At 54.6% G+C, this 15,166-nt stretch overlaps 1 protein-coding gene across 9 annotated transcripts in view; it reads right to left on the reverse strand.

Moving 5' to 3' along the window:
* Positions 1 to 3,324: 3,324 nt before the first annotated feature.
* Positions 3,325 to 15,166, reverse strand: part of RAPGEF1 (Rap guanine nucleotide exchange factor 1) — a 117,228-nt gene continuing 105,386 nt past the window's right edge. For all 9 annotated transcript variants that reach the window (XM_032419102.1, XM_032419100.1, XM_032419099.1 and 6 more), the window contains 9 exons: positions 13,863 to 13,955; positions 12,798 to 12,983; positions 11,974 to 12,058; positions 11,738 to 11,832; positions 10,348 to 10,426; positions 10,154 to 10,255; positions 8,856 to 8,953; positions 7,919 to 8,047; positions 3,325 to 7,629 (listed from right to left, as the gene is read on the reverse strand). In XM_032419102.1, the coding sequence (XP_032274993.1) occupies positions 7,479 to 7,629; positions 7,919 to 8,047; positions 8,856 to 8,953; positions 10,154 to 10,255; positions 10,348 to 10,426; positions 11,738 to 11,832; positions 11,974 to 12,058; positions 12,798 to 12,983; positions 13,863 to 13,955 (1,018 nt within the window). In that variant the 3' untranslated portion in view covers positions 3,325 to 7,478. The remainder of the gene's footprint in view (positions 7,630 to 7,918; positions 8,048 to 8,855; positions 8,954 to 10,153; positions 10,256 to 10,347; positions 10,427 to 11,737; positions 11,833 to 11,973; positions 12,059 to 12,797; positions 12,984 to 13,862; positions 13,956 to 15,166) is intronic.

A 15,166-nucleotide genomic window follows, 5' to 3' on the forward strand; every position in this document is an offset into this window, starting at 1 on the left:
TTCTCCCTCTCCCACTCCCTCTGTTTGTGTTCTCTGTCTCACTGTGTCTCTCTCTGTTGAAAAATAAAATCTTTAAAAATAAATAAATTAAATAAATAAATTACAATCTCTCTGACATACAGGATGAAATCAGGGAGTGTGATGCTTTATTCTTCTTTCTCAAGATTGCTTTGGCTACTCAGGGTCTTTTGTGGTTCCGTACAAATTTTAGGATCACTTTATTTCCGTGGAAAATGCCATTAGGATTTTGATAGAGATTGCACTGCATCTGTGCACTGCTTTGGTAGAATGGACATTTTGTGTTCTTCCCACCCATGAGCATGGGGTAGCTTTCCATTTATTTGTGTCTTCAATTTCTTTTACTAATATCGTCTTATTTTCAGAGTACAGGTCTCTTTCACCTTCTTGGTTAAATTTATTCCTAGGTATTTTCTTTTGATGCAATTGTAAATGTGTTATTAATGTCTTTTTCTCATAGTTCATTAGTAGTGGCTAGAAATGCAGTGGATTTTTGGCTCTGATTTTGTATCCTGCAACTTCACTGAATTCATTCAAGTTTTTTGGCAGAACTTTTAGGGTTTTCTATATATGATATCGTGTCATCTGCAAATTATGAGTTTTATTTCTTCCTTTTCAATGTGGATGCCTTCTGTTTCTTTTTGGTGCCTAATTGCTGTGGCTAGGACTTCCAGTACTATGTTGAGTAACAGTGGTGAGAGAGGGCATCCTCGACTTGTTCCTGATCTTGGAGGAAAAGCTTTCAGCTTTTCACCAGTGAGAATGATCCTAGGTGTGGACTTGTCATATATGGTGGCCTTTCTTATATTGAGGTGTGTTCCCTCTATACCCACTTCATTGAGAGTTTTTATCATAAATTGATGTTGATTTTGTCATGTTTTCTGCATCTATTGGGATGATCCTATGATTTTTTCCTTCATTTTGTTAATGTAGTGAGTGTATCACATTTGTGTGTGTGTTGAACCCTCCCTGGAATCCCATTCCACTTGGGTCATGGTGCACGATCCTTTTAATGTATTGTTGAATTTGGTTTGCTATCGTTTATTGAGGATGTTTGCGTTTGTGTGAATCAGGGCCACTGGCCTGTGATTTTTTCTTAAGATTTTATTTATTTGACAGAGAGTGAGCACACACATGCAGGGGGAGAAGCAGGCAGAGGAAGCCGGCTCCCCGCTGAGCGGGGAGCCTGATGTGGGGCTCGATCCCAGGACCCTGGAACCATGACCCGAGCCGAAGGCAGATGCTTAACCGACTGAGCCACCCAGGCGCCCCGGCCTGTGATTTTCTCTTCTTGTGGCCTCCTCGTCTTCTTTTGGTATCAGGGTAATGGCCTCGTAAACTGAGTGTGGGCGTGTTCCCTCTGATTCTATTTTTTGGAGGTGTTGGAGGAAGACTGCTATTCATTCTTTGATTGTTTGGTAGAGTTCATCAGTGAAGCCATGTGGTTCTGGACTTGTGTTTGTTGGGAGGTTTTTGATGAACTGACTCGGTCTCCTTACTAGTAGTTGGTCTGTTCAGTTTTTTTAAATTTTCACGATTCTGTCTTGGTAGGTTGTGTTTCTAGGAATTTATTGACCTCTTCTAGGTTGTCAAATTATTGGCATATAATTGTTCATAATAGTCTCTTTACGATCCTTTGTATTTCTGTGGTATCTGTTGTAACATCATTTTTTAAGTAAGCTCTAAGCCCAATGTGAGGCTTGAACTCATGACCCTGAGATCAAGAGTCCCATGCTTTACTGATTGAGCCAGCCAGGTGCACCTCTCCTCCCCTTTTTAGTTGTAACATCATTTTCATTTCTGATTGAGTACTCTCTTGGGGAGTCTAGCTAAAGGTTTGTCAATTTTGTCTTTTTAGTCTCTATTTCTGATCTTTGTTATTTCCTTCCTTCTCCTAACTTTGGGCTTCATTTGTTCTCTTCCTAGTTCTTGAGGTTGCTTGTAAGTCAGGTTTAGTTTTTTCCTATCACCTTCCCCCTTAGAACTGCTTTTGCTATACCCCGTATGTTTGATACATTGTTTCCATTTTCATTTGTTCAAGGTATTTTTTTTTTCAAGATTTTATTTATTTGAGAGAGAGCAGGAGAGAGAGAGCATGAGAGGGGGGAGGGTAAGAGGAAGAAGCAGACTCCCCGCTGAGCTGGGAGCCGGACGCGGACTCGATCCTGGGACTCCAGGACCATGACCTGAGCCGAAGGCAGTCACTTAACCAGCTGAGCCACCCCGGCGCCCTGTTCAAGGTATTTTCTGATTTCTCCTTTGACCGATTGGTGGTTCAGTTGCATGTTGTTTACTCTCCACATAACGCTTTTCCAGTTTTCTTTTTGTAACTGATTTCTAGTTTCATATTATTCTGGTTAGAAAAGATGCTTGATAGGATTTCAATCTTCTTAAATTAAGACTTGTTTTGTGGCCTAACATCTATGTTCCATGGAGAATGTTCCATGTGCGTTTGAGAATGTGTATTCTGTTGCTTTTGGATGGACTATCAAGTCCTTCTAGTCTAATGTGTCCTTTAAGGCTGATGGTTCCTTATTGGTTTTCTGTTTGGATGATCTGTCGATGTGAATGGCATACTTAAATCCTTTATTATTCTATTGCTGTCCTTTCCCCCCTTTAGGTCTATTAATATTTGCTGTGTATAAAGGTTCCTATGTTGGTACAAAAGTATTTAAAATTGCTATATCCTCTTTTTTGGAGGATAAAGGTTTCACTTAAGACTTGTGATGCCAGCGGGGCGCCTGGGTGGCTCAGTCGTTAAGCGTCTGCCTTCGGCTCAGGTCATGATCCCGGGGTCCTGGGATCGAGCCCCACATCGGGCTCCCTGCTCCGCAGGAAGCCTGCTTCTCCCTCTCCCACTCCCCCTGCTTGTATTCCCTCTCTTGCTATCTCTCCTTCTATCAAAAAAAAAAAAAAAAAAAAAAAAAAGACTTGTGATGCCAGCATAAATGGGAGCCTTCAAGAATTGGTTTTTAATTGTTGATTGTATTATCGGAACATATTCAACTTTTTTTTCTGACTCTACAGCTAACTACCTTCGAAGATTCCTTTTTTTTAGAGACAGTGCACAAGTTGGGTGGGTGGGGGGGACAGAGAGAGAGAATCCCAAGCAGGCTCCATGCCCAGTGCAGAGCCCAATGAAAGGCTGTCTCACGACCCTGAGATCATGACCTGAACCGAAATCAAGAGTCGAATGCTTAACTGACTGAGCCACCCAGGCGCCCCTAAATTTCATTTTTTTTAGAAGTAGGCTCTCTGCCCAACATGGGGCTTGCAGCCACAACCCTGTGATGAAGAGTTGCATGCTCTACTGTCTGAGCCAGCCAGGCAGCCCAGGAGATTTTCTTAGTAATCTCATTTTTTTTTCTTTTCCTGCCACATTGGCTAAAGTCTCCAGTACAAGTAGGATCCTTAACTTGTTGATTTTAAAGGAAATGCTCTGAGTATTTTAACGTTAAGTATAACGTTTGCATAGGATTTTTGGAAGGTGACTTTTACCAGATTAAGAAAGTTTGATTTCTAAGAGTTTTAAACGAAAATTATGGGTGTTGCATTTCTAACAAAGGCCTGACGACTGAGGTGATTATATGGTGTTCTTCCTTTAATTTGTTAATATGGTGCATTCAGGAGCAGTTAGGCCATGTTGTGAAAATTTATAAACCCTGAAATCTCAGTAGGTTAGTTTGCACAAGTTCATTTTCTATTCATGTATAGTCTAGTGTAGGACACTGGGGGTCTCCCTCCACTTGGAACTCTGCCATCTAAGTGTGTCATGGTGGGGAAAGAGTGAGCATGACGGTGGCACACTTGCTGAGTTCCCAGGCCCAAGTGAAATGTGTCTGGCTCCTCATGGACTTCCCTGCAGGGGGCTGGGAAGCACAGTTTCCCCTGTGCCCAGGAAGGAGAGGTGCTCCGGATGTGGGCACCCGAATAAGCTGTTGAGCATAAGAAATCTAGAACGTTCACTAGCTTACTGACATTCCATCCTTGCATTTGTGAGTAAGCCCAGCGTGGCCAGGGAGTACTGATTTTTATATGCTGCTGGTTTGGGGTTGCTAAGATTATTTTAGAAGTTTTGCGCAAGTATTAGCCTGTAATTTTTCTTGGACTGTTGTCTGGGTTTGATGTCAAGACTGTATTCTACTCAAGACGAGTTGAGAGGTGTTTCCCCTTTTGTTCTCAGGGGCGTGCGTGTAAGACTGAAGCTACTTGTTCGGGACGACTTGCTGGTAAGCCTGTCTGGACTTGACGTAAACCAAGTACCTCTTCTCTGTAGCACTCACCATGGCTGTGATAGTTCACGGGGCTGGGGTGGGGGGATTTTTGGTTAAGAGGAGTGAATGAAGTAAAGTGGTCTGCAGACTGCTTGGGATCCAGGATCTGTGTGTATGTGCATATAAATAATCTTGCCAGACCCTGTTCTAGGTATTAACTCCCTGAGCCTTCACAGACCTGTGAGGTAGAAGCTGTTGTTACCCCCACACCCAGCTGGAAAAACTGGGAAACAGAGTGGGGGCCACTTACCTATCAGCTGCAGAACCAGGACCAGAGCCCTTATTAGAAGTTCCTCCAGTGCGTCCCCAGCAAATGCAGGACTAGAATGACCCAAACCCTGCCTGACCGGGTTCCTAAATCATGTACCCCTAGTGAATGAAACAAATTGATGAGTGAGTGATGGTTTAAATGAATGTGCAGGCTCTGCCTCTCACCCTGCTGGAGGGAACCGGGTGGGGCCATCACACCCCCAGAAGACTGGCCCTGCACCACCCATGGCTGGACATGGATTTGAGGTCATCTGAGCCTCCTGAGTTGCTGGGTTAAGCATGCAGGTTCCTAGTCCCCTCTGGGGGTGGCAGGCTCAGCCCAGACGTCCGCACTTGGCCTGTGACCTCCTAGTCACCTGCAGGGAGGTTAGGGCCAGACCAGGCTGGTTCTCGGTATTGGTGGGGAGTAGAGGACTCAGCAGCTGACTGCTTCTCTCTTGGACACTGGGAGATGGGCAGGACACTGAAGGGGGATGACACACAGGCTGGGATTAAGTCCATGGCTCATCATGAGTGGAGGAGAGGTAGCCCACGTCAGACAGAGAAAAGACTGGAACCTATGGGGCTATTTCCAAGCCTGTGCGTGTTGCCTTGGGGGTGGGAGGGGGATGGAATCTTACAGAAGGTGTGCTTTCAAAGACCCTGCTTTAGGGGCTTTGAAAAGTAGCTCCAGGTACCTCTCTGCCCCCTGAATTCCACCCTAGAAATTTGAGTTTTACCAGCACGCTGGGGGAGGGGGAGGGCAGCAAAAGACTTCTGCATTAATCCACTTACAGAGCACAAGAGTGAGGAGGGAAAATTCCAGACGGGCTGGTGGACTCTGTCCCACCCTCCCCAAATGGCCCCAACAGTGGCACACGGCTGTGGGAACTGGGACGTGTGCAGGGGCAGCTCGGATTGTCACTTGGACGCAGCTTTCATTGTGTTTATTTTCCTTTCATATAAAATACAGGTTTGAAATGTCTGCAGGAAGATGCCACTATCAGCCAGGTTAGTGGGGATATATATATATTACAATGTAACAGGGGCGAGGCATGAGGGCGAGGGAGGCGCTTCTGAAGAGTTGGGCTCCTTCTGACCTGGCGTGTGCCCACCCTTCCCTGGCTCCAGCCCCACCTGCAGGGACACCCGGTCCTGGTCCCCAAGACCAATCACAGCCCGGCTGCGGGGCTGGCACAGGGTGGGGCAACTCCCAGAGCCGGGAGGATGTCTTAAGGATGTCAGCCAATAAGTTAAACACCCACAGCCCCTGTGGTCCTCACGCAGGGGCTCCCCGTCCCCCCAGCACTGCTCCCTCCACCTGGCAGGGCTCCCAGAGGAGAGGGGAGGGCAAGTAAAGCCCGCCCCCCCATCTGCTGACGGGTGCGTGAGGCGGAGACTCCGTGTTAGTCCTGGGGCCATGGTGGCCCCCCGCACGCAGCAGCATCCAGCAGAGCTGGGCCAGGCGGGGGGCAAGACGGGAAGGGAGACAAGACCGCAGTGAGGGGACTCAGAGTGGGCACCAAGCCCACCCCACACTGCTGAAGAACAAAGACCACACGCTTTAAATAAGAAAGTGACACGTTTGGCCTGCAGCGGCCAGCCCGCTACGCGAGGGGACTCCACTGGCAGTTCACGGATGTCCTCCCCTCCATGTCCAGGACCCCAAAACAAGAGCGGAGAAAGCTGCTCAAAACTCAGGAAGGACTCAAAGTGACATGGTTGTTTAAGAAGTTCGATCCTGGCATTTGCTTGACCAAGTCCCAAGCCCAGGAGAAGCAAGCACTCAGTCACGCAAACCAGCACCCAAGGGGTGCGGGGGCAGCGGCCCGGCCTGTGTGCAGGACCTCCCTGCACACCTGCCTCCGACAGCCCACCTCACCAGCGAGCGCCGTGTCCAACAAGGAAGGTGGAGAGAGCAAGTGCGCCGCAGGGTAGGAGCCGGGGCCGCTCAGCCTCAGCGGGCGCCCCCGTCTGTCAGGGACCTCCCGTCCTTCCCCGGGCAGAGCTCACTGCGCACTGGTGGAAGGGGCGGAGGAGCAACCCCCTGGCGCCACCAGGATGGAGCAGGGTAGGAGGGGAGCCCATGGGGGCGGGGGGACAGGAGACGGAGTTTAAGGCACACAGCAAGCGACAGAAGAGGGGTCTGCTGGCCTTCCCCAGGACAGAAAGGCCCCTCCACTCTCCAACTTCACTCACCCCGAAACTCCTGGCCCCGGCTCAGGTACACCTACGTCCTCCCTTGCTCCATCTTCTTCCCAGCTCCCCAAAGCGCCAGGTGGCCGGGGAGACGAAGGGACGGGAAGAGGACGGTTCTGAGGGCCAGTACTGTGACGGGAGCGCCAGCCCCAGGCCTACTGAAAGGCCACCTGGTGAACCTCTCTGGGTCACCTCAAAAGCTCACACCATCTTGCATTTAAAAAGCAGGGCAGGGAAAGTAAAAGGAGCCTCCCCGGTCTTCTCTGCTTTCTGCCCACCCGACTGAAAGTCCCCTTGCTTCCAGGTCCCCAGGGTACAGCCCCCCACCTTTCAGGGTCCTCCACCCTTGTCATTTCAGCAGGTTCAGGACCCTAGAATGTAGGGAGGGGTGAAGAGTGTCCCACTGTGCCTTGGTCTGCCCATCTCCCTGTGCTGCTCCCAAGTGGGAGGGGGGAGGAGAGAGGAATACAAAGTGAAAGCAGAAACCAAAACCAAAACCAAACCACGGGTTCACAAATCAGGAACGAGACCTGCCTGCTGGCTCCACGGTGGGCCTGGCGTCCGCTCCTGCGGAGGAGGGCAGCAGGAAGCTATTGGGGCTCCTGCCCCGCACGGTGGAGGGCTGGCTGGGCCCGGGACACGTGCAGCCTGCCTGAGGACAGGTCCAAAGTCCCTCCCGGTCTCGGAGCCGCCCTCGGAGCCTCTCTTGAGCGTTCTCCTCGCTCACGGCACCTACTTCTAGGTCTTCTCCTCCCGATCTGTTTTTCTCCTTGTTATGTTCCTAGGTTTGATTTTCAGAGAAAGTTCCCACAGGGCCTCCTCTGCCAGGTGGTCGCTGAAGTCATTGAAGAAGTTTATGATGTCATCATTTCTTCGGATATCGTAGTGCCTGTGGGGGGCCTCCAGTCAGGGCCGGTGTGGGGCCAGCAGCCCGACGGCCTCCCGGAGGGGCCATACGCACGGTCCCGGCACCGGAGCTCCCCATAGGCGGAGGGCTGGCAGCAGAAGCCTGGTCGCCCCTCTACATGCTGTCCCAGGGAGCCCCCACTTCTTGGGCCCACGCCCTGCACCCTCCTTGGATGGGGTGTGTGGAGAACAAGCTGGCCACCATCTCTGGGTGCAGACCCCGTTCCACAGACCCCAGTGTTCCTCCGTCCCCTCCCTGCTCCAGTACTCACGCTTGCTGGAAGCACCGCATGCTGTCCAGAATGTTGAACTGCTGCCACCGTTTGGAAAAATTCACCTTCCCGTCAATATAGTCTGGGTTTCCCAGGTGAACAAAGGTGAGGTCCTGCAGGATAAGCCCCCTGGGAGGATGGAGAAGCCCAGTTACTGCTTCGGGGGGCACGTCTGGCCTGTGTTGGTCTCTTCCTGCGTGAACTCCTGACCTAGAAACTGTGGGTCCCTGGGAAAGCCAGCTCAGGTACGGCAGGGGAGCCTTGTAAAATACATGAACAGGAAAAATAACCCAAAACCCAGGGGGGAGGGAGGCATGGACAGCCTCTTTGTTAACAGGTGCTTCTCATTGCAGAGAACGTGAAGCCATAAGGTGAGCGAGGGGGCCCAGCCGGCCACCCCCAGGGGAAAGCAGGGTAGCATTCTGGGAGGGCAGCCCCCACCCCGGGGCCACTGTGGAGTCTTCTGCCCCCCTCATGGAGGTTCCCAGTATCTACCAGCTTAGTAAGGGCTCTGACAATAAAGAAACCTGTCTAGCTTTGACTTTTTCCACTATTTCCTTCAGCTAATGTGACTAGGACTGCTTTCCCCAAACCCCCCATTTCCTCCACGCCATGGCTCACACTTGGGGAAACGCTCTCAGGGCTCCTGGGTGACTGACTGCAAGGTGCAGCCAAGTCTGAGGACCCTTGGTGGGGGGAAGCCTGGCAGATGCGGGAAGGAAACGGTAGCGGGACTGGGAGATGGGACAGCAGGACCGTTTACATTGGACCCTTCCTTTCTGTTTTAAAAGTAAAACCTGCTCCTTGTTACATAGTTTAAAGTTAAAATAGAATTCTAATCGTCTGAGCTGGAAACATTTAAGGGAGGCTTTCTGTATCTACACCTATGTCTCCCCCAGAGCAGCCGGGGGGCAAACCTGCAGGGAGCTCTACTCACAGGTAGGGGATGCAGGGGGGCTCCACCTCGGAGAGGGCGGCCCGGTAGGCGCGGAAGGAGGACGAGCTGTCGATCAGTGTACAGTACTCGGCCAGGCCCTGGGTGGGAGGGACAGTGTGTGAGGGCTGAGACCATGCTGGGGCCCCAGTGCCAGCCTCCTCCCTGACCCACCCGCCGCTGCCCAGCCCTGGGCCCTGCCTCGGCTACAGGGAGACCGGGCCTGCTGCGGAGAACTGGCTCCCAGGCCCGCATATGCCTGCTGCAGAACCACGGCTCGGGGGGCCGGGCCTCCTGCTGGGTGCCACCCCGCACTGTAGCCCAAGGAGGCTTCTCACGCACACCAGGAATGGTGCCATCCCTGGCTCCCAGCCTGCCTTTGATCCTCGCTGCGCTCAAGGCAGAGCTGACTAGGCTTAGCAGGTGACCTCACCGAGCTGCTGCTGCCCCCTCCCACCCGCTGCTTTCCTCTTCACCTTTTAGCTGCCTCGGACCCGGAGTGTCACCTCCTCAGGACTTCCTAGGTGTTTCTGTGGCAGCCAGTGTGAATGTCCCACACTTCTCCATACAACAGACTTAGAACTTTCTTTTTATGTCACCCCTTAAGAGAACACCTGGGTGGCCCAGCTAACACCCAGCCCCTACGGGCTTTGCCTCTCTTCTCAAGGAACCTCCCCACACAAGGATAAAGGTCTAGTTCCTTGCCAGGCCTCCCCAAAGCCCTCCTGGTCCAGAGCAGGTCCCCTCCCCAGTGACACAGCCACACTGGCCCCTGTCCTGCTGCTTGAGTGTGCCAGTTTCTAGACGCTTCTGTCCCCTCTGACCGGAATTCCCTTTCTTCCCAGCAAACTCTTCCTATTTGGGTCTTGGTGTGATTGACCATCCCTCAGGGGACCTCCCCAACCCTCGAATGGGCCAGACGACCCCATCCTTTCCCCTTTGGCAATTACCCTAAAGAAATCAATACGTCTGGCCTGTTCACAGTACGTTCCTAAGGACTAATGCTGCCGGCAGCCCAGAGCAGCCCCTCCAGAAGCATGGGTGCAAGGAAGGAAGGAAGAAAGCAGTGAAGCAGGGACCAGGTATGATCCTGCAGCCCAGGCAGCAGGACCCTGTGAGGGGACAGCCCCAGCACCAACCACGCAGCCCGTTCAGGCCCGAAGACTGGAGATTAGCCACAGCAAATGGGGGGTGGGGCTGGGGGGTGGCTGGCGGCTGAGCAGACACCTGAGCACCTTCCCCAACAGCTGGCTCGCCAGGGGCTGGGCGGGCCTCCCACCTCCTCCCTCCCCACCACCCACCTCCGAGGTCTGCTTCTGCCACTCCAGCCTGCGGATGGGAGCCGAGTCCAGGGCTGAGAGGATGGCCAGGTAGGAGTTAAAGTTGTTCAGCTTCCGTAAGTGCTGCAGAAAGAGGGGAGGCGGCCGTGAGGCAGGCCCAGGGCTGCTGGGCAGGGTCCGAAGGAGGAGACTCTGGGGAGGGCAGCCACAGTTACCTTCATGATCTTGATGAACTTCAACAGCAGCCGCTCCCTGTCCTGGGCTTTTTCTTGTAACATGATTATCGACCGGACCCTGCAGCAACCCATGGGAAAAAGAGATGGCTGAACTGACTGGTCTCCTTCTAGACCCCTAGGTGGTCCTAGTGGAGAGAGAGGGATGTGGACACCTGCACCACATGCCCAGGGCTTTTGAGGGGTCAAACATAGCTCCCCCCATCTCTGCTCTCGAGGAGCTCACAGCATCCCAGGGATGGGCTGAGAGGTCACACAGCCTGATGGGGACCTCGGGCCGTGTGTGCAGATGGAGGCTTTATAACATCCAAGCAGAGATTCCCTGACAAGTGCTGACCTGAGCACCCCTGGGGCTGGAAATGCTCTTCACGGGCCTCAGGATTAGTTCAGGAGACGAGGGAGCATGTGGGTTAGGAGGGCACCTTGAGAATCTGAGCAGCAACCCCAAGGCCAGCCTTGCACGCGGACCTCACCGTGCCCTGGAGACCCTCTGGCTTCACATGGCCACGGCCAGTCCCCTCAGACGGGGTGCTGCCTCTGCTTGTCTTGGGCCCCAGTGAAGGGTGCCTGCCCTGAGCACACCCTGAGGACCGTGGCTCAGAAGGGCCCCCCTGCACCTCCTCCTTGGAACCCCGAGGCGTGTGCCCAGCAGGGGGCTGGACTCAGGGCCGTGTGCAGTTTCCGTCTGCCCTACAAGCCCCTGCTTCCTGTGGCGGCCTGCTACGGCTGAGCTCACGCTGCTGAGGAGCGCGGCACTTCCTGTGGTGGCAGAAAAGCCGGCAACGTGGGACATGACCCAGATTCCCTCCAACAAGCAGTCCTCGGAGCATCTGACACATCTTGGATGTTCCGTCAGTGGCAGCAGTGGGCTTCGTGGCTACCACGCTCTGACCATCCTCTGACGCAGAGAGGCGCCTTGAAGTCACATCTCGAAAAGCTGACCATTCTGTTACATATTATAGGGTAAGTGTAGCTTTGGGCTTCGTTTCGCTTTAAGAATTCAGGCCTAGTTCAAGTATTAACAGGAAGGCACTCCTTTGCTGTTCTCTTCCAGGCAGCATCCGTGTGAGGCTCAGCCCTGAGGCCGCCTGGCAGTGGGAAGCTGGGCCATGACCAGCGCAGGATGGCGCAGTGACCACCTCGGCCACCACCTATGGCAGACATTACTAATCGATCCCGGCTCTCCTCCCCGTCCCAGGCTCCTCCTCAGCCAGCGTGCTCTCTGCTGCCTGCAGTTCCCAAGTAATGCCCAGGGTCTCGGAAGGAGCTAGGAGGAAAAGGGCACCTCCTCCTTGTGTGAAGGAGAGCACAGGGACCCAGCCAGACGTGCTGCGATAGAGAACCGGGGCTTCGCACAGCTGCCCCTTCTTACCAGTAGGACATATTGTTGAAGTGCTCCGTGAACTGGGTCAAGTTGGGGCTTTTCTCCTCATTCTGCTCTTTTGCCCAAAGCAAAACCTCAGGAATCTGAAAAAGGAATTAGACCGGATGGAGCTGGAGCCCTCTGGCTTCCCGACGATGGGCAGGTTCTCCTGCTTAGGGACCAGCAGCAGCTGCTCACCCTGGGGCAAGGGACAGCCTTCTTCCCAGCCCTGCTCAACACCATACCTCTATTTTATAAAAGAGCTCAGCATCCAGCAGGGTCAGCTGCTCGGCTATTTCATGGCTGTGAAAGTCATGCAAAGTCCCCGGCCTAGAAGACAGAGGCATGAGATGAGCGGTGGGGACAGGGACAGCGGGAGCTGGCTGGGCGCCGTCCTGCGGCCTCACAGCCAGGCGGCCAGAGCGAGCAGCCGCCCTAAGCCCGGCCTCATGGCAGGACAACGGCAGCTTCAGAGCTGACCAGTGGCAGGGCAGGACCAGACTGCATTCCTGCTGGGGACCGTGGTGCCTCTGCCGGGTGGGTCCCGCTGCCTGAGAACTCAGCCTGACCCCACGGCCTGGGCCCAGCGGGAACAGAGATGGCTCCCCAGGGATGAAGACTGAAACTCGCTGACAAGTGATGCTTCATCTATGACTAGGGCACAGGTAACAGACTAGAGCCTGTACAGACAGGAATGTTCAGGATGGCCCGGGGGGGGGGGGTGGGGGTGGTCAAGAATTCACAGCTACCATGTTAGTGCTGGGAAGACAAGAGCTGACCACAGCCCGGAATGCATTCACCTGTCCCTTGTCCTAGTAAGTGCCCCCCGCCCTGCTTCCTCACTTCCTGGTTAAAAAGGGGAGTTTTTTTAAATCACCCATCATGACCCCCTGGAGGAGAGGCCCAGCCCCTGGGGAACCCACTGGGCTGTCCACAAGACGCCCCCCAACCCATCGCAGGGCCTGGGCAGAACCAGGAAGAGAGGCTCTAGGGCTGGGGAGGTGGCTACCGGGCACCACTCCTGTGGAGGAGGGCCGGAGAAGCCACGGGCAGACAGCTGGTGGCTCACCTGGCGGCTACCCCCCGGGCTGCCAGGGGCTGGTCGGAGTTGGCACACCTGAGCAGCTTCTTCTGGTCCACCTTGTCCAGGATGTTCTTCCGGAGCACGCGGGCCAGGCTGAGCTCCCCGTTGCACACCAAGCGGAAGACCAGCTCCATCAGCAGCTTCAAGATCTCTTCTGTCAACTCCACGAGGCTAGAGGACCAAAGGCCACACAGTGAGGGGCCGGGACACAGCCCAGGAAGAGGATGGCTGCCATCGGGCCCAGAATCCACCTCAGAATACCCAAAGGTCACATGGCACCGACCAGCAGGGCTAGGAAACCTCTTCAGGGAAGAGAGCAAGAAAAGGTGTCGGGATGGCCACCCGGAGCCTCAAAAGTGCCAGGAGAGGTCCCGTCCTGCCGGTGACACGAACGGCCCCGCTCTCAGTAAATGCTTGCTGGCACTGGACAAGCTCCAGGGCCCATGTTTGGGCCCGGGGCCACGGAGACACTCCCACTCTGATCCTGTCCCAGAGGAGGCCCCTGGTCCTGCCTGGGTGGTGAATCACTACGAGGCCCCGGCCCCTCAGAGCAGCCGCCCGCAGGCCGTTCCTGAACTCCCTCTGCACAGCGCTTTCCGTGCCCGGCGGTCTCGGTGCTGTCCCGGGCTGAGGCCATCCTCCCCACAGAAGGGAAGTGCCTTGAAGGCAGGACCCGCAGTTTCCTTCACCACGGCTCTCCAGACCTAGGAGACTGAGCAGCTGGACGTGCACTTGTTAAGTGAATGGTGACGGTGAGTGCTGAGTCTGGGGGGAGGCGGGGGGGACTAGGCTACGCTGCATGTGCGAGGGACGGCCCCCACGAGGAGAGCGGTGTGGCCTGTGGCTGGGTCATTCTCCCCAAGGGTCTTGTTCAGGTGGGCAGGAGCAAGCCCGACCCAGAGCTGCAGGGCGGGGCTCTGTGGGCACAGCTTGGGAGAAGTGGGGGGAATGGGACGGGATGTCCCCAGCTCAGCAAGGAAGCCTGCAGCCCCGGTGGGGAACCCTGGGGTGCCCCGGCGTCCCTACCACCTCCTGGGCACAAGCACTCACCACAGCTCATCCACCACCCGCACCAGCACAAAGAACGTGTTCTTGCTGACGCGCTTCTTGAATGTGTCGGCGAAGGGAGAAAACTTCTCGTACGTGGAGTGTAGGTTAAGGAAAGCCATTCTCCAACAGGCAGGGATGGGCTGAGGACAGGGGAGGGCTACTTCTCCCAGCTGCCGTTTCCAGGGTGCTTATGATATACACGAGCCCCGCTTCCCCTGCCTTTCCGTCGGGTCCCCCCAAGCTTCCCGTGGGACTTACTGAAACATTGCAGGCTGCCCTGCTGAGCCTCAGGTGAGGCTCAAAAACGACATGCCCTAAACACTCTCTCAATGGGACTGCGGCGGGGGGTGGGGTGGGGTGGGGTGGTCCATAGGTGCCTCCTGCACTCTTGCCCTGAGTTTCCTCCCAGCCGTCTCTCCGTAGCTTCAGACGCCCCTTCCCCTCAGCAGCCACACACCAGGCCACCTCTAGCTCCTCGCCAAGGTCGTGGTTTCCGCCTGGAGGGGCAAAGATTCTCACCATCCTCTCAGACCCTGCTCTGGCTGTCCTTCCTGCTCTCCAGGGATCCACGGGCTCAGGAAGGAGCCTCGCACCAAGGACTGTCCCCAGAGCCTGCAGCCGCCACACAGGGTAGGGGCTGGGAACCTGAGCTCAGGAGTGTGTGTGTATGGGTCACTTAAGCTCTCCGAGGCTGTTTCCTGAATCACGTAATAGGTAGTAATTTAACAGCGTATATAATACAGTAATAATATATCAAGCAGTTTTATAGCTGAGTGAGCCTTCACGTGCACGGGCTTAGCATCCTGTCCAACACTAGGAAGTTCTCAACAAGTGTGAGTTACTATCACTTGCTGAGCCAGGCCTGGGAGCAACTGAACGTGTGAGGCTATAGGGAACAAGCCTCTGCAGTGGGAGCTGTCTACTTCCATCTTGAGGGACCAGGTCCTCTAGGGCTGGGGCACGGGGACGGTGAAAGGAGCCACAGGGGTCCGGGGGAGACAAGAGGCCAAGCCTCAGGGCACGCAGGAAGGGAAGGGGGACAGCCTGGAGGACTCAGGACTTCCTGCCCCGGGCAGTAGCAGCTGTCCAGCAGATGGCAGTCGTGGGCTGTGACATGGGGAGGTGGCCCGCTGTTACAGCAGCTCAGGTCAGCCTCCGCAGGAGCAGGTTTGAGAGAAAGTCAGTGACGCTGGGTCCTAGGGCCTGGGGTCTTCCTCAACCATTACTGCACGGTCATCCTCGGAAGGGTGAGCCCGTGACGCAGATACGGGTGATGGGTAGGAGCCAATTCTGTCTGGACATGG

The sequence above is a fragment of the Phoca vitulina genome, unplaced genomic scaffold (assembly GCF_004348235.1).
Source record: "Phoca vitulina isolate PV1807 unplaced genomic scaffold, GSC_HSeal_1.0 scaffold21, whole genome shotgun sequence".
In the NCBI taxonomy this organism is placed as follows: domain Eukaryota; kingdom Metazoa; phylum Chordata; class Mammalia; order Carnivora; family Phocidae; genus Phoca; species Phoca vitulina.